General features: G+C 35.2%; 1 protein-coding gene across 1 annotated transcript; it reads left to right on the top strand.

Moving 5' to 3' along the window:
* Positions 1 to 2,607: 2,607 nt before the first annotated feature.
* LOC131154846 (peptidyl-prolyl cis-trans isomerase FKBP15-1-like) lies at positions 2,608 to 19,801 on the top strand. The gene is made up of 6 exons (XM_058107635.1): positions 2,608 to 2,900; positions 3,047 to 3,096; positions 7,602 to 7,664; positions 8,206 to 8,296; positions 18,390 to 18,494; positions 19,442 to 19,801. The coding sequence occupies exons 1-6, from the start codon at positions 2,849 to 2,851 to the stop codon at positions 19,528 to 19,530; spliced, it is 450 nt and encodes a 149-aa protein (XP_057963618.1). The 5' UTR covers positions 2,608 to 2,848; the 3' UTR covers positions 19,531 to 19,801.
* Positions 19,802 to 22,753: the final 2,952 nt, after the last annotated feature.

Here is a 22,753-nt window from a genome sequence, read left to right as displayed (position 1 = left end):
ATACTGCACACGTGTATGTTTACTTTTACTGTTAAAATTATTTTACATACACGCGTGTACATTGGATGAGATATGATATGTGGTGAATCAGCGTAAATGTTTAAATTTGCTAAAACATTTTAAAAACCCAATTTACCCCCCTCTTGGGATCACACAAATTCCAACAACCTACGTCTACGGAACACACACTTAACTCAACTCTTCTCACATTTTTCACTCTTTCACCTTTAACATTCTCACACTCCTCACTCGCTCACTTCACTATATATTCACATTCACATACAATCGTTTCATTATATAGCTATATTGAATGGATAGGAAAGGAAGGGAGTAATTGAGATATTTAATGAGTTATTTTAGCACGTGGGCATTGTCATTCCAGCATATGAAAGCTGGCTCCTCCGCTATAGCTCATCCTCTTCAAGGCCATTAAAGTCCGTTTCCATTTTCTCTGTTTCCATATTTGCTTAACAGTTGGTAGTATTATATCTCTTTGTTCATCCAGCCACAAAAAGCGCTTAGTATATGCAATATAGAAACTTGTAATTTACTATACTTGGACTTGCAGAGATAGGAATTTTTTAAGATTGGGATAACAATTCAATGTCAATTCTTAGATTATCAAAAGCATATATGACTTCATCAAAAAATTGCCCTACTTGAACATACGAATATGTAGGCAAATGAGTTGTCATGTGTGTTCATGGGATTTTCATGAGTTAGAAATATGGGTATGGCTTAAAAATGGAATTTTTGTGCATATGTTGTAATTTATATTTCTTTATGCAGATGCATGTGCAAATCAGCTTTAAGAATCCGTAGAAGGCCCCATCCACTTACTTTTTTTTTTTCTTTTCTTTTTGTTGTTAGTTTATGGCAGAATTTTGGTCTTTGTAGGTGTTGACATCAGGCTTAGATGGATCATTTTAGTTGCTAACATTTGGTGTCTGTTTACAAATCAAACAAGTATGGACAGTCATTTCATTAGTTCCCTAACTTGTCTATTTATTTTAGAAAAATGAATCATCACTTTATTTTAATTTTAAAAAGAAAAAATTTAGAAAAACCTTTTTGAAAAGAGATTTGGTTTGAGAGTACTTTTGTCAGTAGAAAAGGTAATTCCTTCTTGTTGGAATTCAAAGAGTTAACTTCTATGAATAAGAAAAGCCTTCTCATTTGGAACACACACATTACATGCTTGAAGACATATTGCATGCTTGAAGGAAGTAGATATATAATAAGATAAGAGTAGATGAAAGATAAAAGAAGAGAGATATTTTGTACAAGGGATAAAGAGAAGAGAAATATTTTGTATAAGGTCGGCTCTAAATCATCTTGTAATTCCTCTCGTTATAGTGAAGTTTTTTATCTCATTTGCCCGTGGAGTAGGTATAGCCGAATGTCACGGTCCGACTATTTTCACACCGTTGTAAAAGAGTCATGTGAGGCTAGTTAAAACACTTTTGTTTAACTAGCCAACCTATCATTTACCAATATTCATCCACGAAAAACTTTCATTAGCATTTACTCAAATGACAGCGAAAACAGTAAGCATTCATGAAAGCAGTGACAAGCAAGCTAATAAACATTAACTCTACGAAATTCATTAACAACACCTCCATTGACATCGTGTGTTTAACGAGGGAGGTAAGTAGGCTAAATACGTTGACAATAACTATTGAGTTTTACAATGACCGATGAACACTCACCCTTCCTTAAAGAGGTTTTTATGTAATTATCATCCTGACACTAGGAAATATCAAAGTGACCGATGAGTCATATTGCCATATTTGACCTACAAATAAACTGTTAGCAGAAAATAACCCTATACTAGTATTTACATGATGAAAACCTATCCCAAGTACGCGAGACAAACGGTTGTAGGCAAGCATAATGCCTTGAATAAGCTTAACTCGTGACACCGAACCACGTAAAATTTTTGTCTCATCTCTATTTTATTTTCTGGATATTTTATAACAGTTATTTAAAAATATTTGAATGAAATACCTAGAATAATTTGTTTTTCTTAACTTTTACATTTGAAATCCTCATTCAACATCAGAATGCTATATATTTTTATTTTATTTTTTAAAATTAATTTCACATTTAAGTTGTCCCATCATAAAGTGTGAGTTTAGTTAGTTGTCTTACAGTAATATAATACCACTATAAATATTTAAAGATCATATTGCCCTCAATTATTTTGGGTTGGTTGATTTATTAAGTGTTGAGTTTTTAAATTTATGATTATTGATAATTTCAGGACACTGATTTAATTAAATACATATTTTTAGTCTATTTTATGTTGAAAATATAAGTAATCTTTATATATTATTTATTTACATGTTAAACACATGATTATCATTTGATATACTTGTGAAGGTTTTTATGTCAAATCAAAATTTGGTATGAAAATTTTGTATGCATAAAACGGACACGTGGAATCCAAAAAAAAGGAACAATATTTTATAAACATTCTATTTTTGAAAATATTGTCCTTGATTCAGTGCACCAAATGTCTCATTAAAATTTTTGATTTTTTTTTTTTTTAAAGAAACTGAAAAACTAGGGCCATAAATATAAAATACACTGATGATGTGTTTATTTGTGCATAGGCAGAGATTTGCTATAGGCTGGAAGGACGTAAACATACAAGTGGAGGCTTGTGATAGGCTAGGTGCAGAGGGTGACCTGGTGCTCGATCCTACCCATAATTTCCGCCCCAAAAGCGCACGTATAGTCGTAAACCCACCACCGGCTGGAACGGTCAGTCTACCCTTGAAACAAACCGCCGAGACACAGGCACAGACACAGCGAGCCAGAGTGAGACGTCACACGAGCAAAGAGGATGAGTTTGAAGGCCGTAGGGTTGCTGTTTGTTTTGGTTCTTCCCGCATTAGGTACTGGTTCTGAGATTTTGTTTTCGCATTTGTTTTATTCTTTATTATTATCATTAGTGATGGCTGAACATTTGTACATCTGATATCGGAATCCTGTTCGAGACTTTTAATGTATTGATGGGTTTAATTTTTCTATTCCTTTTCAGTTTTTTCAAAGAAATCGGGCGATGTTTTAGAGCTGCAGATCGGCGTGAAGGTAGAATATATCTGGTTGTTTTTTTTTTTTTTTTGTGTGTGTTTATTTTTGGGCTGGTTTTGGTTATATGCGTGCGTGGTGGTGGTGTGAGAGGGTTAGTTTTGGATTCCGGTTTTGGTCTAATTGCAATCGAACATGTATGCCAACCGAACCACAGATGCTAACTTTCCTCCGCCCCCAAAATAAATTTAAGAAAAACACTGGGGTAACATCATCGAATGGATCCAACTTCCTGAGATTCCGTTAATTCTTTGTTCTTTGTATTTTTATAAAAAATTCTTTACACTTTTTTGTAAAGATTTATTTGTAAACCAATTTATGTACCCGGGAGGCTTCATTTCCATGGATAATTAAATCTGTTGGATTATCCTGTATATATCCTTTGTTGTTATTGCTGAACTATCTCAAAAAAAAAAATTTGCATCATGTTAATTAGCTAAATGTGACATGTGCAGTCTATTTTCATAAAAAAAATAGCATCTTAAAAATGAAAAAGGAAGTCACTTTTTAAAAATTGTGTCGTTGCTTTGAACTGCAATCTGCATTTTAATGCTTTAAAAATGGTAATAATTAGGTTTCAAGCTCAGTCCTTTTACCTCCTTAACCAAACACCAATGAAAGAACTGTGACGGAACTCTTAACATATGGAAAATGGTCTTAGAGAGTGACCAATTGAACATGCATCAAGCTTGCAGCAAGAAAAGATAATTTTTGGTTTTAAAAGTGGCTACATAAATATATTTAGTTTTGCTTATGGTAGGACAAATCACTAATTGGTTGGGTATTTGTGGGCTGAATAGCCTGAATTCCTTACCATGGATGCTGAAATTGATGCATATTGGAGTGGATATGGCATTCTTCATTATGATTCTATATATTTATGCAAATGATTAAGAACTCTTTGTTGTTAGAACCCAAGTTTGTTGTTTGATAAATTTATGAAAATTTTAGACAAGCGGAGTGCATTTATCTATCAATTGCTGATTGTTAAATTTAGTAAATAACTTCTGTAAATTGTATTGAAGTTAGAAATGGATCATTTGCATATAGTTTTGTTTTCAACATCTAGGGTGGAAAAATGGCTAGTGCATAAACTGAGATGGAGAAGGATGTGATTATGACTCATACATAAGCTGTGTGGCATTCTGAAATTCGGGTGCATCTGATGCATGGACTGCTTAAAAGAAAAAGCTGAGCAATGATTTCAAAGCCAGCGTGAGGGCATATCTGATGCATGCTCTTCTGAAATTAGAATGAATACAAGTCGTTGTTCTTGAAGATAGAATGTTGTTAAATGCAAATGTTTAGCCTAAAAATTAGAATATTCTTGAAATCAGAATGTTTGATTCACATGTTTTTAAATTCAAACATAATCAATGCAAGTTATCTTATGAAAGTCGGGACGTGATTGATGCAAACTATTTTCCAAATCAATGCATGAAACCTAGAATCCTAGAAACCCTAATCTAAGTAATATTATTCCCCTAACCTGAATCCATTTCAAAATCATCTATAACCTATGCCCTAGAACCATATCAAGATTTAGGTTTTACACACACATATCAAACCAAAGAGACCTAAACTTAGCACCTTTCCTACATGCACAGGTTGTAACTAATGGAGAGCAAATCTTGAGCAAACCAGAAATAAGAGATCCAGAAATCATAAAGAAAGATAAAGAGTGAAGACATATTAGAGGGTTCAAATAGATTTCAAATCATGAGAAAGCAGAAAGCATAAAGAGAGGGACGAAGGGAGGAGAGGGTCAAGGATTGTAGGTGTGCGAGAGAGAGAAAGAAGGTTTGTGTGCCAGTGATGGGTTTGCAAGGGAGGGAGGGAGGGCAGGTTGCATGGTGGTGATGGGGGTGGTGCAATGAGGAGGTTCATGATGGTCTGAATCAAAGTCCTCCTGAGAGAGAGTAATCACTAGAAGGAGGGAGGGAGGTTTTGCATGGCGGTGATGGATTGTCATAGCAGTGATGGGTGTGGCCCGGTGAGGAGGCTCATGTGGTCTGAATCAAAGCCCTCTCGAGGGAGAGAGAGTAATCGCTAGTTGTTTCTACACTTGATCTAAGGTTTTAACTTGAAAATCCAAAATCTTACCACCTCAAATGACAATCCAAATGCAGTGAGGAGGCTCATGAAAATGTGAATTAAGGCCCTTCTTAGAGAGAGAGTAATCTCTAAAGTTGTTCCTACACTAGATCTAAGGTTTTAACTCAAAAATCCCTATTCTCACTACCTCAAACCACAATCGAAATCAGGTATTCCTTACTTAGTTAAAGACTTGTAAGAAAGATTAAGGATGAGGTTTGAGAGATTTAGATCGAGAGAAAACATAAGAGAGAGTGAGAGATGGCGTAAGGGGTGGCACAGGGAGGAGGCTCATGGCAGTGCAATTTGAGCTGGAGCAAAGGACGAGAGAGAACTGGGAACAGAAATGATACCAAAAAGACCCTCAAAATTTTAATAATAAATGATGAATGCTCAAATGCTTGTATCATATAAGTGAATTCTTGTTGAGGTGGAAAGGTTAAAGATATTTACTATCTATTTGTTATGTCGTATGTATACATATAATCATGTGTACATATGGTGTTTTGAAATCCATGTTTGGATGCTTAAGTGGGTTATTTATTACTTATTTGAGTCCTTGGAAGTTTTTGTCCCAGATATATCATCATTTACTTCTTAAAGTGCAGTATATAGTGGGTAATGGGGGCAGAATCCATTTTTAGGAGGACCTTTGGGTGGGGGAGACACCTTTGGCTCTTGCTTATCTGTTATCAAATCTTCATTATACCCCGATCATTTCTTCTTTTGCTGGAGGATGAGCATTATTGGGACTTTTGTGTTGGGAGAAATCTTAATGAGTGAGAGGTTATAAGTTAGCTCTTTTATTAATGTGCTCAACTCTTTTCATGTTCATTTGGGAAGTGATAAAAGGGTGTGGGGCTTAGATCCATTTGAGGAATTCTCTTGCAAGCCCTTTTGTTTTTCCTAACTTGACTCATGATCCTAATGCAGCCTTGTTTTCCTTGTATTCTTCAATTTGGAAAGCTAAAGTTCCCTAAAAATTATTTAGACTACGATACTTGAGAAAATCGATACCAGTGGCTTGCTTAACAAGAGAAGACCTAATTAGGCTTTGTCACATGATATTTGTGCCCTCTGTTTGAGGAGTGGGGAGGCTTGCTCATGTTTGTTTCTTCATTGCCCCTGATGATTGGAATAAATTATTTTGTATCTTTTGTATTATTATATTTATGGGATTTGTCAAGGAAAAGGTTAGGAATGCTTTGTGGCAGTGCACCGTATGGCTATTATTTGGTGTGTTTGGCCTGCGAGAAATGCTAGAATCTTTAAAGGTGTGGCTACAACTGACAATTTGCTTTGGAGTAGAGTGGTTTATTTTGCGCACTATGCGTGTCAGCAAGTGGGTTCTTTTAACATGTTTCTTTGGAAGACTTACGGTGGGATTGGATTTGCTTTGGAGTAGAGTGGTTTATCTTGCATCATTGAGTTGTTTTCTGTTTGTTTGTTTGTTTGTTTATTTGTTGTTTGCTTGCTTGTTGTTTTTTTTAATATCTTGCAGTTGGTTTCTTCTTATAAAAGAAGGATTTCTCATTTGTTTTATTTTTCCATTCTTCTTTTTAGTTGCTATTCTCTCCTCTTCTAATACCAATCTCTGTTTATAAAAAAAAACAGAATGTAAATATGAATGTAAATGTTTAAAAAATATTATTTTCTAAAGAATGTAAATATGTTAAAAAAAACATTAAACATATTTACATTTTTATGGAGGTTGTGTAATTACTTAATTTTTATAAGATGCATGTGTGCTATGTCTGAAATTTTCATTAAAAAGAGGATTTAAATTTTAAAATTTTTTGTATGGGTAAGATGAAATTTAATTTAGTGTATAAAGTTTCAGTTTTTTTTAATAGAAACAATTTTTTAACTCTTTGTATTGCATGTGTGTAAGTCATGCTCTTGATTTATAGAATATTGAAATATTGTCTAATTTAATACTAAGATGGTATAAAGGGACCATGAGTAGAATCTAATAATTTTGGTACACAATTCCTATGTATTAGTAGCTAAACATTTTATCCAAACATCCTTATAATTACTGTACTTTTTAGTCAGTGGGTCAATTTGTGAGTAATTTGACTTTCTTTTTTGAAAAATACCTATATATAATTTTGTTCTCAATTTTTATTTTTTTAAAACTCTACTTTATTATTTATCTAAATGAATTAGAATTTTACCCAGACTTGGTTGTACCAAAGTATTTTTAAGAATGTTTTGCATTACTTTTAATAGATAAAATGATTATCCAGGCATCATCAGGTCTGGTTCTGCAGTTCAGCTTGAGAAAGCCGCATCATGTCACATAAATAAGTGGATTATTGCATATTGAGAAAATAACTGAATATTGGTTACATTTTCTCTTTGTTTTCTGCCAACATATCTTTTGAAACATTTTTTTTTTTCTGTTGCAGCATAAACCAAAATCTTGTGAGATTCAAGCTCACAAAGGTGATAGAGTCAAAGTACATTATCGGGTATGTGGAAGTGTGCAATTGCAGCTTCAATTCTGTATTCTTGTTGAATTTTGTAATTGTGAAATGGGTGTTATTCTGTAACTGAGCTTCTTCTAGGTTCTCGCGTCTTAGATAATTGTTGTAGAAAAATACCAGTTTACTACTAACTAGGCAGCTATATTTTGGTTTTAGCTTTGTCTGTTCTGATGTTTTAGTTCAAGCTAATTTGCATATTTTTGTTGCTATTTTTTTTAAGTAAATCAATGTTAGTCTAAAAAACTTCATTACATGGAATTATTGAATTACACATTTGGTGAGAGTGTAACAGTCTGTTACATTATTGAGTTACTCATCTCTTATGACCATATTCTGTGAAGGCGGTAAGCTGGTAATTTTTTCCACAATAAGGAATTATAAATGCATTTATTTTTTTTGGCATGAATTATGCACTGGCTGAGTGTAGAATCAGTGAGCTACAACAATTAATGTTCAAAGAGTTTTTTTTTTTTTTTTTGCAGTTACTGTTTCCATAACTGATATTTAGCTTTTACATATTTGGCAGGGAAAACTCACTGATGGAACTGTGTTTGATTCAAGCTTTGAAAGGGGAGATCCAATTGAGTTTGAGCTTGGCAATGGTCAAGTAATTAAAGGTGTGTAGTGAACTTTTGCGCAGTTAATATACCGTTGGCTGGAAAATTGAATAAGTTGTGTGGACCGAATTCTAGGAGATTGATTTTTGTAGCATGAAGTCATATATTTCTTATGAAATAGAAATTTTCATTACACTTGCTTATTTTTCAAGCGCAACAGTAGGTACTTTTGCAGCCCATCTTGCATAGTAGCAAACGTGGGGAGCAAGAATTGTGGGATATTGGATACTAACCATGCATGGTTGCATGACTAGTTTACTCTTTTTTATGTACTGGTTGAAGACTTATTTTAGAAGAAAAGGATTTATTAGGAGAGAGCTATGATATGGGGAGGACAAGTGATGCAGGGGCAGCATCAATGATCTGCAGCCATGAGAGAGAGAAGGGAGAAGAGAAGAAGAAGAAGAAGAAGTTTGAGGGAAGAGAGGAGAGAGGGGATACAAGGGGGAAAATCACTCATTCAATTCAATTCAAATTCATCAACAATTACCTACTACATGGCTTTCACACACTTTATAAGAAAGCTTCCCTAAAACTACGTTAAATTACAAACATAGTGCTAAAATACTCAAATGTTCCAACAAGCCCCCAAATACACATAATCCCCCTATACTAATTAAACTAAACACCAATTAATTACTAACCAAGCCCAACAATCTCTTGACCCAACTCTTCTTAGTTTATTCTCTAGCAAGGATCTTCCTAAGGTCTTGGTTCTTCTCCTACGTCAAATACTCCCTAGTTAGAAAAAATTCAGCCTCGAATTTTGAAATGTTGAGGATTAAAGTAAGAAGCAAACTAGGACTCTTTGGAAGCCAATGCTTGAGTGATACAAAAAACTGTGGCCCATTGACAGCACCATAGACTTGAGTTGATAATTAGCATCAATAAACAAATCGAGAATGACAAACTCAACAATTGGAATGTTTGAAAGACTTTGGATGTCTTCAATCACATTCATTTCCTTCCTTGTAGTGTCTTCAAGTTGAGTAACTCTAGAAGATTCTTTGTCTTGGTTGTTTGGTAGCGTGGGCTTCAAGATGATCTTCTTACCATTTTAGTGGAAGACATGTGTTCTTATTAGTTGTTTTCTTTCCAATAGCCCCATTTATTCCCATCCGTTTTAGAATTCCTGTTAGTGCTACTGCAGCTTTGGAGTGCCTTATGAGTGGTTTTTATGGTCGGATATGGTTGATAGTAAGAGGGATGATATCATGTGTTGGGATGTCTTAGGAGACCTAGAGAAGGGGTATGCTGCTTTGATAATTTGGTGTCCAATAACATCTCTCTTGTTGGGAATGTTTTTGAGGCTCCTCCTAGAGGTTGATTTTTTCTACATAGGGTTATAAGAAGCAAGTAGGGGTGTAATCGGTTTGGTTCAGTTCGGTTATGGGCCAAACCGAAAACCGAACCAAACCGAACCGCGATTTTTGGATTTCCCGAACCGAAACCGAAACCGAACTGAATATATTATCCCATGGAGAACTGAACATTCGGCGGTTCGGTTACGGTTATGGTTTTTTTTGGTTTTTAACCGATTTTCTAAATATTCAACAATTTTTTTTCACAAGGGTTGTTGAGAATCTATTGGGCATTTTGATTTTTTATAATGTTTCATAATTTTAATAAAACTAAACTTGTTAAATAATTTAGACAACTGAGAATGTGTTGGTCTTGTTGGACTTTTCCTTTTTGTTCCTAATTCCTACTAGCTTAGTAGCTCCTACAAATCATCATAATGCAAATTACATATCAATTAACCACAATGTCCCAATCCTTGGGCACTTTAATAATTAAACTTCTCCATCCCTAATTTCACAAAACGAGCAAGCAAATTCTTTGGCACTTTAATAATTAAGTATATCTGTTTTTAATTGCCCAAAATAAACAAAAATTCTCAATAAACAAAGAAAATATGAAGTATCCCAAATTACAAATAAAAAACAGACATTCAAATTGTTGACCAAAAGAGAAAATCAATGGTTTTAAATTTAAGGAATTGAAGTCATCTACATTCTTCAATCCATATTCTTCAATCTTCAAGATTGTAGCTTCAATTCTCCAATCTCCATACAAGCATCATTCATGGTTAATAAAATGAAACAATATGAAAGGTAAACAAGATAAAATTAAATTGACAAGGAGTTGTATTGAGACTTGCGTTGTCTCCAATTTCAGACATCTATAAAAATCATGTATGATTGCAAATTACATTTGAAACATAAATTAATATTGAAACACTCACAATCTCATATTCTCTATAATATTTGAGAAGCTAGTGCATGATGAAAGAGATTAAAAAAATAAAAAACAGAAAAAACTTGTATGTCCAACCATATTTATCAACATAGCTCTGTTATGAAGATCAGTGAAGCAGAATAGTGACTACTATAACTAATATATATCAACACAGCTTTGTTACACTTCCACCGACTGTTTGTCAACTTCATCAAATCTTACTTCTTTGCAGTTTGCACCCTCAAAATTCCAATTATGCTAGACAACATCTAATCATCCAGCAATCCTTAAGCCTGTGAATTTATGAACCAAGTAAATTATGAACCAAGTAAATATAAGACTTATGTCCACTAACCCATAGAACCTAGGACTAATTTTATTCCAAGCTATTGAATATGACCAATCCCCAAAATTATCATTCCTAATCACCGTCAACATCCTTCAGCCCGCTTAATGACATCTTCCTTTAGGGGGAAAAAAACTTAAGGACATTATTAGTTGATAGATACAGTCAGGAGCACTTTTTCCAATCCAGCAACTACAAATTGCATCATCAAGAATTCTTAGCAGAGAAAATAAACAGAAAAATTTTTTTTTTTATAAAAAGTGGGGAAGCCAGCTTACAAATTTACAATGGAATATAACAAACTAACACACATCCATGTGCACTTTATGCCGTTCTTTTTGTGTGTATGTCTTACCGATTGTGAGTGAATTCACATGATAAATGTTCCATCAGAAACTGAAAAATTAAGAAAGCTAGGAAAAGAAATTGAAGAATAGAAGGAAAGGAATGATGTAATGGAATTCAAACAATTAGAGAAGAAAAAAAGAACTATCTTTTTATTGAATATTCAAGCAAGACAAGTCAGCTGAAACCAGAGAAAGCTCTAGCATTAAAAGATATATACATAAAAATGCTTACATATGGTTCTTAAATCCAACAATTCTATATATATATATATATTTGGTGAAAGGTGCCTATAACTATGAATACTCACATAATTAAGAGCAATTAATACTGGGCGCAATCTTCACTTCCACGCAGGAATTAAGTTAAAGAAAATTCAAAAGTAATAAGAGCTCAAAACTTCGTTCTTCAAGCACAAATATAATAACCTGTTCGGTTGCCAATAAACTGAAGGAAGATTAAATGGCACAATATTTGAAACAAAGATTTTTCCATCATCGTTTCTTTTCTAAAAATTAAGGAGCAACAATAAAATCTTCAGCCCACTGTATAGGGGCTCCCCAAACTCCTTAGTTAGAAATGAGAAGGGTTTGCTTGACTTTTGATTTTGGTTCTCCACAAAGTTTCACCAAAAAAAAAAATTTTTTTCACCTCAACCAAACCTTCCACATTTATAAGTTTAACGAAGTAGAAGTTTTTTATATTTTAATTTTCAGATTGAGAGAAAAAAAGGGAAAAGAAAAGATCATCAGATTCATCACACTTTCTCCCTCTCCCCACACATATCGACATCAATGATCAAACACAAGAAAAATGCAAAAGAGAGAAAAAAGTCCACAAAATAAAAGAGAAATTACTGATAAAATTGGTGAGGGGATTGGCGATGACGGCGAGGCAAAATGCTTCAGGTCCTCAGCTGCTTTCTGCTATTGCTTGAGAGGATAGTGGAGGGAGGCAGAGGTAGGGCCACTGGCCGCAATGACGCGTTGACGGCAGCGGCTCAGCGCAGCGCAGCTGCACAGAGGGCAGAGGCAGAGGGGAGTCGGGACTGAGAGTCTGAGAATCTGAGAGAGTGAAACCGTGAGTGTGAAGCCGTGAACGATTTGTGAAATGTGAAGTGTGTAAGAAACCCTAGTCCCAGACTCATATATATTGAGGGACCAGATCCAGTGTGGCGCAACCTGGATTAACTTATTTTATGGACCAATCATAATTAAGTAATCATATTAATTTATATATATAATTTAAATTAAAATTGGTTTTTTTCGGTTTTCTTGTTCTGTTATATTTTGGAAACCGAAACTGAAACCGAAACCGAAAATTTATATATTCTAAAATTGAAACCAAAACCAAATTACTGAAAAACCAAATCGCTTGTGGTTTCGGTCCGATTTTCGGTTTTTTGGTAATTTTTGTTCACCCCTAGAAGCAAGTATGGAATTCATTGTAACAAGTGGGATACTAAAGGTAGTGGTAATGCTCTTAATGTGGGTCTGTGGAAGCTTGTTTCTCAGGTTGCTCATTTATTCTTCTCTTTTTATTTGGTTCAAAGTTGGTTGTTTTAATAAGGCTTGGTTTTGGGAAGATCTGTGGGTGGAAGAGGTTTCATTGGAGCTTTTGATGCCTTGCCTTTTTAGGTGTCGTTCTATTGATAATGCTCCAGCTACATCCTTTTATTCTTTGGAGAAGGGAACTCTTTCTTGCGACTTCTGTTTCGTTTGACATTTTAATAGAAAAAGAGGTTTTGTTTTGAGTTTAGTAAAAGAAAGATTGATGAGCTTACTATTTTCTTCCCTAGTTGAGGTGTGATATGAGGATTTGGATAGTAGATAACTTTGTTTCTTTTTCTTCTAAATCATTTTTTTTTTCATTATTTATTGAAGCTTCCGACCTCTTTTCCTTTTAATAATGTTATTTGGAAGAACAAGGTTCCTCTTAAGATCAAGTCCAATTACTTGGACTTGAGACTTTTAATAGGATAATACAAACAACTGACTGCATGTAAGAAGACCTCGGAGGCTGTCGTTCATGATAGTTGCATGATGTGTTTAGAGTCTAATGAGGCTAATGTGCAGCTCTTTCTACACTGTTGGGTCACTCGATAGGTTTGATATGCCTTTTCTCTATTTTTGGTGAAACATGGGTAATGCCACAAAATGCTAATGACTTCATGGTGGTGTAGTTGCATGATGTGTTTAGAGTCTAATGAGACTAATGTGCAGCTCTTTCTACACTGTTGGGTCGCTAGATAGGTTTGATATGCTTTTTCTCAATTTTTGGTGAAACATGGGTAATGCCACAAAATGCTAATGACTTCATGGTGGTGCAGTTTGGGTTTGGGAGAAGCAAAAAAGGGGGGACTTTGTGGAATTGTGTACTGCCATTCTTTAGACTTTGTGGATCATGTGATGCAGGGGCAGCATCAAGGTTCTGCAGCAATGGAGAAATTAGAAGAAATAAAAGAGAGGAAGGAAAGGGAAAGGAGGAGAGAGGAGATACCATTGGGGAACTCATGTTCAATTCCTATTCAAATTCATCAAAAACTGCCTACAACGTGGCTTTCACACACTATTTATAACACCTCTTTACATGAAATTACACATATACCCCCAAAACTACATTACATTACAAACAGACCCCTACTGTACAAAAATATTACAAACAGCCCCCAAATACACATAATCTGATAATCCTATACTAATTAATACTAAACACAAATAATAAACTGCTAACTTAACCCCACAATTCCTTAATAAAACTCTTCTTAGTTGTTTTTCAGCAAGGATCTTCCCAAGGTCTTACTTCTAGTCCTACATCAACTCTCCCCCAGTTAGAAAAAGTTCGGCCTCGATTTTTGAAATGTTGGAGGGTCAAAAGGGAGAAGCATACTTGGAGACTTTGAAAGCTAGTGCTTGACTGATACAAGAAACCAGGATCCTTTGGCAGCATCATAGACTTGAATTGAGAGTTGGCATCAATAAATAAGCACAGGAATGACAAACTTAACAATTGGAATGTCCGAAGGACTTTGGATGTCTTCAAACACATTTTCCTTCCCTGTATTGTCTTCAAGCTGAGTAATTATGACTGATTCTTTGTCTTGGTTCATTGGTAGAGCAGACTTCAAAACGATTTTCTTCCCATTATAATGAAGGACGTATGTGTTCTCATGTCCTTTGAGTCACACCTAAATCATCCAACCAAGGAGAACCAAGGGGTAGATGGCCAATCTTCATTGGTAGGGTATCACACCAAACATTAGCCAAATACTCACCCATTTGGATAGGAACCAAACATTTTTCATAAACATGTACAAGAGTTATCAACCCAAGATATCACATGAGGCTTTGGGTGAGGATCTGGATGAAGCTGCATTTGAATGACTCCATTTGTGGAAACCACATTCATTGGATATCTTCCATCAATGATGATTTTGCAAACCTTTTCTCCGTACTTGAGAAAGTATTGAAAAGCTTGAAATTGCACCCTAAGTTTGGCAAATGCATTTCTTTTTCCTATAATTTGTTACCATGTTGCAGAATTATGCATATGCATATGCTGCAGCTATATATCACAACCCTTTAACACAATTTCCCACAAGCTTTATTCCCAATTTCTCAAAAACTATCTTGAATCCACCTTGATATTGATTGTCCTGCTGAAATGAATCAAATTCACGAAGAAAATTCACAAATTGCAGCAAAAAAACCTGATTTTTGATGCTGGTAGTGACAATTTCTAGGGTTTCATGCCAAATTATCATGCCTGCTTGCATTGTAGTGCGTCTACAATTAAAATATCTCCTTGCAGCTCAAAATATTGCAAATAAAACCCAAAATATCGTGGCTGGGTAATTTCTTTCGAGACTGGAAACAGGAGGAGATTCTGGCAGACACTCTCACTCACAGTTGCTAGCACGTGGGGCGAATGGGCCACCGGCAATGGTGCTCTGGTGATGACTTTTCAGGCCAGGGTAGGTCAGGGGGTGGGAAACACAGTGGTGATGGCTGTATGTCAAAAGAACTCTGGCAAGGGTGGATTTTGAAGGGGTTGGCGACTGGCGAAGTTTGGCTGGCGCATGGAGCCACACGAATGGTCGGACGATGATGAAATTTTAAGGGTAAGGGTTTCGGAGGGTTCTGTTTTTCGTGGTGTTGCAGATGGTCGCTGGAAAGTGGTGTTCGATATTTGGTGACACAATTGGAATTTCTGAAAAGTTCAGAAAATGTGTTTCAGTGAGAGAGAGAGAGAGAGAGAGAGAGAGAGAGAGAGAGAGGGTGGAAACACAGTGGTGATGGCTGTATGTCAAAAGAACTCTGGCAGGGGTGGATTTTGAAGGGGTTGGCGACTGGAGAAGTTTGGCTGGTGCATGGAGCCACACGAATGGTCGGACGAAGATGAAATTTTGAGGGTAAGGGTTTCAGAGTGTTCTGTTTTTGGTGGTGTTGCAGGATGGTCGCTGGAAAGTGGTGTTCGAGATTTGGTGACAATTGGAATTTATGAAAAGTTCAGAAACTGCATTTCAGTGTGAGAGAGAGAGAGAGAGAGAGAAGAAGAAGAAGAAGAAGAAGAAGAAGAAGAAGAAGAAAAGGAGAAGTAGCAGCAGAGGGAGATAGAAGTTGCAGAATAGTGGGGGAAGGAAGAAGAGAAGGGGGCCCCCCGCGGGGGGGGGGGGGGGAGAAGAAGACTGAAAGGAAAAGATGGGGAATTGAAATGGAGGAAAGAGATCGTGGTTGGGCTCTGATACCAAATGATGCAGGGGCCGCTTGAAGGTTCTGCATCCATGGAGAAATTAGGAGAAATAGAAGAGAGGAAGGGAAGGGAAGGGAGGAGGGAGGAGATACAAAGTTGGGGGGGGGGGGGGGAGTTGATGTCCAATTCCAATTCAAATTCAAATTCATCAACTGCCTACAACATGGCTTTCGCACGCTTTTTATAAGAAAGCCTCTTTACATGAAATTACTCATAAATCCTCAAAACTACATTACATTACAAACATACCCCTACTTTACACAAATATTACAAACAACCTCCAAATACACATAAGCCTATACTAATTAATAATAAACACACGTAATAAACTACTAATTTAACCCCACGATTCCTTAACCAAACTCTTCTTAATTGTTTTCCTGCAAGGATCGTCCCAAGGTCTTACTTCTTGTCCTACATCATCATGCTTGAGAGAAATGCAAGGATTCTTAATGTCAATACAACATCTTTCCATTTGTTATGGGCAGATTCTGTTATGGGCTCTTGTTTTGCTTGCTTTTTTTGGGCACATGCTTTAGGGATTTTTTGGGGGGAGCGAAGGAATTTCTGTAATTACTTTTAGCTTTTCTTTGGAAGATTTCTTGTTCCTCAAAGCTTATAATTTTTTCTTACTCATTAATAAATTTCTTTCTATCCCAAGAAACAAGGAACTAAGGCAATGAATGTAGCATTCAGGCTCCTTTCAAAATTGACAATCATGAAAATTTTGTGAAGGTTAGGACATCATTTCTGACAGTGCTCTAACAATGCAATGCTTTAGAATTCCTGATCATCCCATCTGGACCTGATGCCTTCTCCCTACCGCATGTCATGACCAGCTGAGAAAAATGGTCTCTTTGGCAGCACACTTTCTTCCCCAGTTGTATTCAAATCCATCATATCCAACCAAGGTCCCCATTTGGTTGTCTCTACTCTCTAGGAGTGTACCAATCTGCTGAAAAACTCAAACCCAGCCTGAGACTGAACTGTTTCACTTTTCTGTTCGGTTTTCTGGTTATGGTTTTCTCTTTCAGTTCTTAGTTTTTCTTTTACCGTTTTGGTTTTGTATGTAAGCTGAGCCACTGAAATATGGCTTTATTATTTAAGTTAACATTAAAAATTACATACTTATAGTACAAATATGTTTTTATATATTTTTAATTATTTTCAATTATTTATAATTATCTGAGGCATATATTGTAATAGAAATGGGATATTGGAAGGCTTTATAGAAGAGCAAGAGGTTCCTATCTCTCTCCTTTGCCAATGTGCCCTGTGGAACGAGCATCACGTTCACACTGCCTGCCTACTGTAGTGCTGCGCATTTTTCAATGCAGTTTTCCAACATTGGTTATTTAGTGAAATGGAATCTGTCCCTTAAGGCAATGCTCTGCCCTAATTCTCTTACAAGGCCCAAGTGGGCCTAACTTCCTTTGAAGCTGCGCCTATACTTTTGAACTCAAGCAAGAGTTTAAAATGGTTTAATGATCAATCTATGTACAGTGGTTGAAATTTTTCATAAATATTAAAACCCATAAAAAAAAAAACCAAGCAAATTCCTTTTGACTTCACTTATTTTTGGGCTTTCCTTGCTCGCCCTCACCCTCGTAAAAAATCAGTGTCAAAAAAAATATATTTAGAAAAGTTCAATTTAACTGATAAAAAACCAAACTATTTAACCAACGGCTTTTTTTTTTTTTCAATATTAAATTTATGGATTGCTTCACTATCAGTATAAGTTTTTAAAACCACGATTGATTGGTTTGGTTCGGTGTTCAGTCTTGCCCAAAACTGAACCAAACTGAATCGATTACTGCCCCAGCAGTCTCCTTGTGTGGGTTGCTGAAAAACTCCCAATTTCATCGGCAACCTGCTCCCCTTTCAGTAAAATCCCTACTTACCAGCATGAATATTTTTGTGCAGTTTAGAAACTAAAAATTTCTTTGGAAATCAGCACTTTGCAAATAACTTCAATGCTGCTTACAAGAATTTCAGTATCTTAATTTTAAGTGCAGAAGTAATATAGGTCATCATTTTACTTTTGTTAGGTTCTTTTCTAGGTTAATCTATGTGGCACTCCCCTGTGAAAGTGAATGGATTTTCGCATGAGGTATGCCACTTGTGTGGCTCAAAGGTTGGCATTTACCTTGAAGTATGCAGTTGGTAAACTTTCTGTCTTAAATGACAATATAAAATTATGAGCAAATTTTTGTTTCTCCAAGGGGTTTATGAACATTTTACGTACAATGGTATGGTGAAGCTCAATATCTTTTCTATGCAGTTGTCTGAAATTCTGGGCGCATTTATATTTCCATGTGGCTTCTGTTTTTGTTGAACCTTATCCACAATTGACCGTGAAGAATAAATTATTTGTTGAAGGTATTGATGTTTGAAAAAGTGGCTCTCTTGCAGGATGGGACCAAGGACTGTTGGGAATGTGTATTGGTGAGAAGCGGAAGTTAAAAATACCAGCAAAACTTGGTTATGGTGAACAGGGTTCTCCACCTACCATCCCAGGTAATACTTGTTTCTGAGAGTTTTTCAACCAAACAGGTAGACTGGTTCATACGTTTCATAACTGACCAAATTAGTAGCTATTCTTGCTAGATTTGTGGTTCCATTCCTAATGAGAGCCATCCTTACCAGACTTGTTGCTCTATTCTCACTGAGCTGTTAATTTCTGTCCTTCACCCCACACAAAAAATAAACATAAGGATGAAGGATTAGATATGCTTTTGGTCCTGTGGTTTGTCTCATGTTACATTTTAATCCCCCATGTTTTATTTTTTAAAAAAGTTCCTTCTAGTTCTTAAATGGTTATAATGTAGGATAGTCTGTCTACTGTCATCATGTAAGTTGTGTGATGGGATAGTCGATGTGGAAAAAAACTAATTTTTGATGTGGCACCACCATGTCCACATCACTGGACCAAATAAGCTTCCTAAGCCATAGGGATGCCACCTGTAAGAAGATTTTCCTGCCTAGCCAATGAGCTTTGGGTGGGAAATTTAGTTCGATGCTGTATCCATATGGCTTGGGCCATTCAAGGTTTGAATTATGCAGACCGGGCTAGTCAACATCACCGGCAAGGCATATATGCCATTTCCTTGATACTACGTAACAGGTTACTTAAATGATCTCATTGAAATTAGTTTTGAAAATAGGATGGGGATCAAATTGTAATATGAAAAGTGCAACAATGAGCAGCTTGCTGCTATAGTAGGATTGTACTTTTTATACAGATGGTTAGCTGCTTTATTTTGCTGTATTTCAGGATATGTCACCCTGTTTGAATGCTAAATGGGAGACCTGATATAAATATTTGTACAGTTTCAAAGTGGCCTTTGTACCTTGTCAAACTGGCTCCTTTCTGTTTCATCCACATATTAAGCTATCTGCAGGGAGTCTCGTAAGAAATATTATATGGTATGAAGACTTACATGAATTCTTTTATATAACTACAGGTGGGGCGACGCTCATTTTTGATACCGAGCTTGTTGCAGTGAATGGGAAGACATCTAGTGGTGGGAAAACGAGTGATTCTGAACTATAGTCAGGGAACAGCTCCTGTCTAAATTATTCTCTCTTTCATTGGCATGGCAAGAAGTCAGTTCTGCATTTTTGTTGCAAACCTTGAAATCCAAGAGCTTAAGCACACCAAGAATCTCCAAATCATGGACTAGAATTTTCATCTTTGGACCCAAGTAATTAGGGGTTGGAAGCGAATTATATCCAAATTCTATTTTTTCGATTGAACTTTTTTTGACTCTGTTTTATAGGGTTCGGTCCCAAGCTTTATCCAGTTGGAACCTTTGATGACTGCACTGTTTAGCTTGGTTCAAAGCCTTCCTACCACTATGTTTTCCATCATTAGTCATTTACTTAAGAATCTGTTTGGAACGTAGAAAACACTTAAGAAAAGGAATATTAAAGTTTGTAATTTCATGTTTGGTTATTTAGGAAAGTGAAAAAAATAAAACAAAAAATACACTAAATTTTAGGAACAACTTTTTAATTCTACTCATAATTAATATTTGATTTTTTTCCTAATTCTTAATCCTATTAAAAAAAATTTGAATTTTTAATATAATTTAATGTAGAAAAATAAAATGAAAAATAAGTTTTTTTTTTTTTTTTTTTTTAAAGTAAAATTCTAGATTCAAATGTATTCTAAAAATTCGAGAATAAAAGAATTCAAGGATGTAAGAGGATATGAGTCGAGGATTGCGGAATTTGAAATTATTTAAAAAATTTGTCCACCATCTTATTATGTAGCAATCCTGGTTTTTATGAGGACATCTCATGCACAGAATTATTAGGTATGTCACAAGTGATCCTTCAAATTGAATATTTTTATCTTCCATTTGTTATTGTGGATTTTGATCATTAAATTTTATTTTTGTATAATTTTAAATAAAATTTAATATAAAATTATATTAAATTTCTTCCTGTAAATTTAGGTAAATATAAATTTAAGATACAAAAACTAAGAGAAACAAATTACTTTGTCTCGGCCAATTTGTTAAATCAAGTGAGTGGTACTAGAGGCTAAGAATGGATGTTCATATCTTCATCTCTTTACAATGCAATGGGTTTAACAAAATTTGTATTATTTTGTTATCCCCATTGGTAATGAATTATTAAATTCTTAATTTAAAAGAAATAATAAATTTTAATTTTTTTTTGAACATAGTGTATTGGTTTATCCAAGAATCATCGATGTTTTTAATATATCAACATATCTGCCTTTTTTTTTTAATAAAAAAAATATATATATTAAATGATAGATCATTATTAGTAATGGGCACTTCCGTTATTTAACTTTAATAGATGTTATGATTATCAAAAATATTTTCTCCGTTTGGAGTACTTGAAAAAGTACTTACGGTATTTATTACTTAAAATAAATATTTTTATAAAAAAGGTAGAGTTTGACTTATATTACAACAAGTATTTATTGCAATAGCGATTTTTTAGAATTTTTTTTAAAAAAATTTTTAAGTAAATTTTGGAAGGAAGAAGAACCAATTATTAATTTAAATTAACATAAATAAAAATTTAAAATTAATTAATAATATTATTTTTTTTCTAAAATTAATATGAAAATCATATATTATAAATACACATTAGTGACAATATTATTGTTAACTAAAAATAATAATCTTATATTATTTTATTTAGTAGAAAATATTTAATTGTTAATTAAAATAGTAAAATAAATATTAATGAAAATTTTAATTGCAAAATATAATATTTTTAATTTAAAATATATTTAAAAAATAATCATATAGAACCCTAAAATAGAAGTAAGCATCCAAATACCATTTATTTTAAACACAACTGAACACCGTTTATGTTGTGGATGTGACTCATATTCAAAGCGGATCACATGTACTGGAGAAAGTTATGTGAAACGAGGGACAATTGGATAAGAGGAGTTTGTAGGTTTGAGGGCAAACCGTCGACGAGAGTTTGCAGGTTTGAGGGCAAACTGTCGACAAATTGGGCCCTAACTGTCGACGGTTTCAGCCAGTACGCTGAAGGCATTTTTCTCAACACCAAACTGTCGATGGTTTGGCTAAACTGTTGACGATTACCACCGGCGTAGATTATGTAATTTCAAATTGGGGCCTTGTAGATTGGGCTAAAACGGAGGGATTTCCTCCGAGAATCGACATAGATGTAGTTTAGATATACTAGAACACTTATGTGAGCATTGAGTTCATACTTAAACAATATTGTAACCCAAAGATTATAGCTTTGACATTGTTCATAGTGAAAACTGAAATGCTGCTCCCGTGGATGTAGGCTATTGTCGAACCACGTAAATCTTGTGCGTTCTAGTTGTGTTTTTGATTCTTCTTAGTATTTTTTGAGTGCTTCTTGAGTATATGTCATCGTTAAGTGGTTGCATTAGTGATTATTGATTGTTTCATGTTTGATTGTGTGCTTTTGCTGCACATGTTCAAGTTGAACGAACGTCAACAAGTGGTATTAGAGCTATTGGTTCTACAATGCCTGGGCTCTCTTCGATTAAGTTTGATGTGAACAAGTTCGAGGGAACTAGTAATTTCGGGCTTTGGCAATGAAGGGTGAAAAGTCTACTAGTGCAGCAAGGGATGATGAAGACTTTGTATGGAAAAAAGCCAGACGACATGAACGAAGCAAGTTGGAAGGAGCTTGAAGCAAAGGCGGTTTCCACGATCCAAGATTGTCTGGCTGATGATGTTATATATAATGTCATGGATGAGAAATCGCCGGCTGTGATTTGGTTGAAGCTCAAAAGTCGGTACATGTCCAAGTCGCTTACGAACAAGCTGTATTTTAAGCAAAAACTTTATTGTCTTAAGATGTCGGAGGGTTCGGACCTGACTTAGCACATCAACACTTTCAATAAGATCATTAGTGATCTGAAGCATGTTAATGTGAAGTTTGAGGAAGAGGATAAAGCACCGATGCTACTGAATCCCTTACTGATGTTTCCGACATTTGAAACTTGGTTACAATGTTAACTTGGGGAAAAGAAACCCTGGAGTTGGAGGACATTACGAGTGCGTTGCTGGGGTTCCACCAAAGGAAGAGGGCTAGCCATGAGGGTTCACATGCTGAAGGGCTCGTGGCAAAGTAGAATCAGAATTGGGGGAGTAGCTGTTTTTTGGGGTGGATCGAGCGGCCATAAGGCTCAGTCCAAGTCCAGGAAGAAGAAGGACGTGTGGTGTTTTAAGAACGGGAAAAGAGGGTCCATAAAACCGGAGTTTCCAGAAAGGAGGAAGGGA

Source organism: Malania oleifera, chromosome 5 (genome assembly GCF_029873635.1).
Source record: "Malania oleifera isolate guangnan ecotype guangnan chromosome 5, ASM2987363v1, whole genome shotgun sequence".
NCBI lineage: Eukaryota > Viridiplantae > Streptophyta > Magnoliopsida > Santalales > Ximeniaceae > Malania > Malania oleifera.
Note: the sequence above shows the minus strand (reverse complement) of the source record. Positions and strands in the feature narration are given on the sequence as shown.

Excerpts from the sequence above, each read along its gene's own strand:
- LOC131154846 (XM_058107635.1), top strand. The coding sequence starts at position 2,849 with ATGAGTTTGAAGGCCGTAGGGTTGCTGTTTGTTTTGGTTCTTCCCGCA. Across the intron at positions 8,297-18,389 it reads CAATGGTCAAGTAATTAAAG|GATGGGACCAAGGACTGTTG; the intron begins GTGTGTAGTGAA and ends GCTCTCTTGCAG. Across the intron at positions 18,495-19,441 it reads TTCTCCACCTACCATCCCAG|GTGGGGCGACGCTCATTTTT; the intron begins GTAATACTTGTT and ends ATATAACTACAG.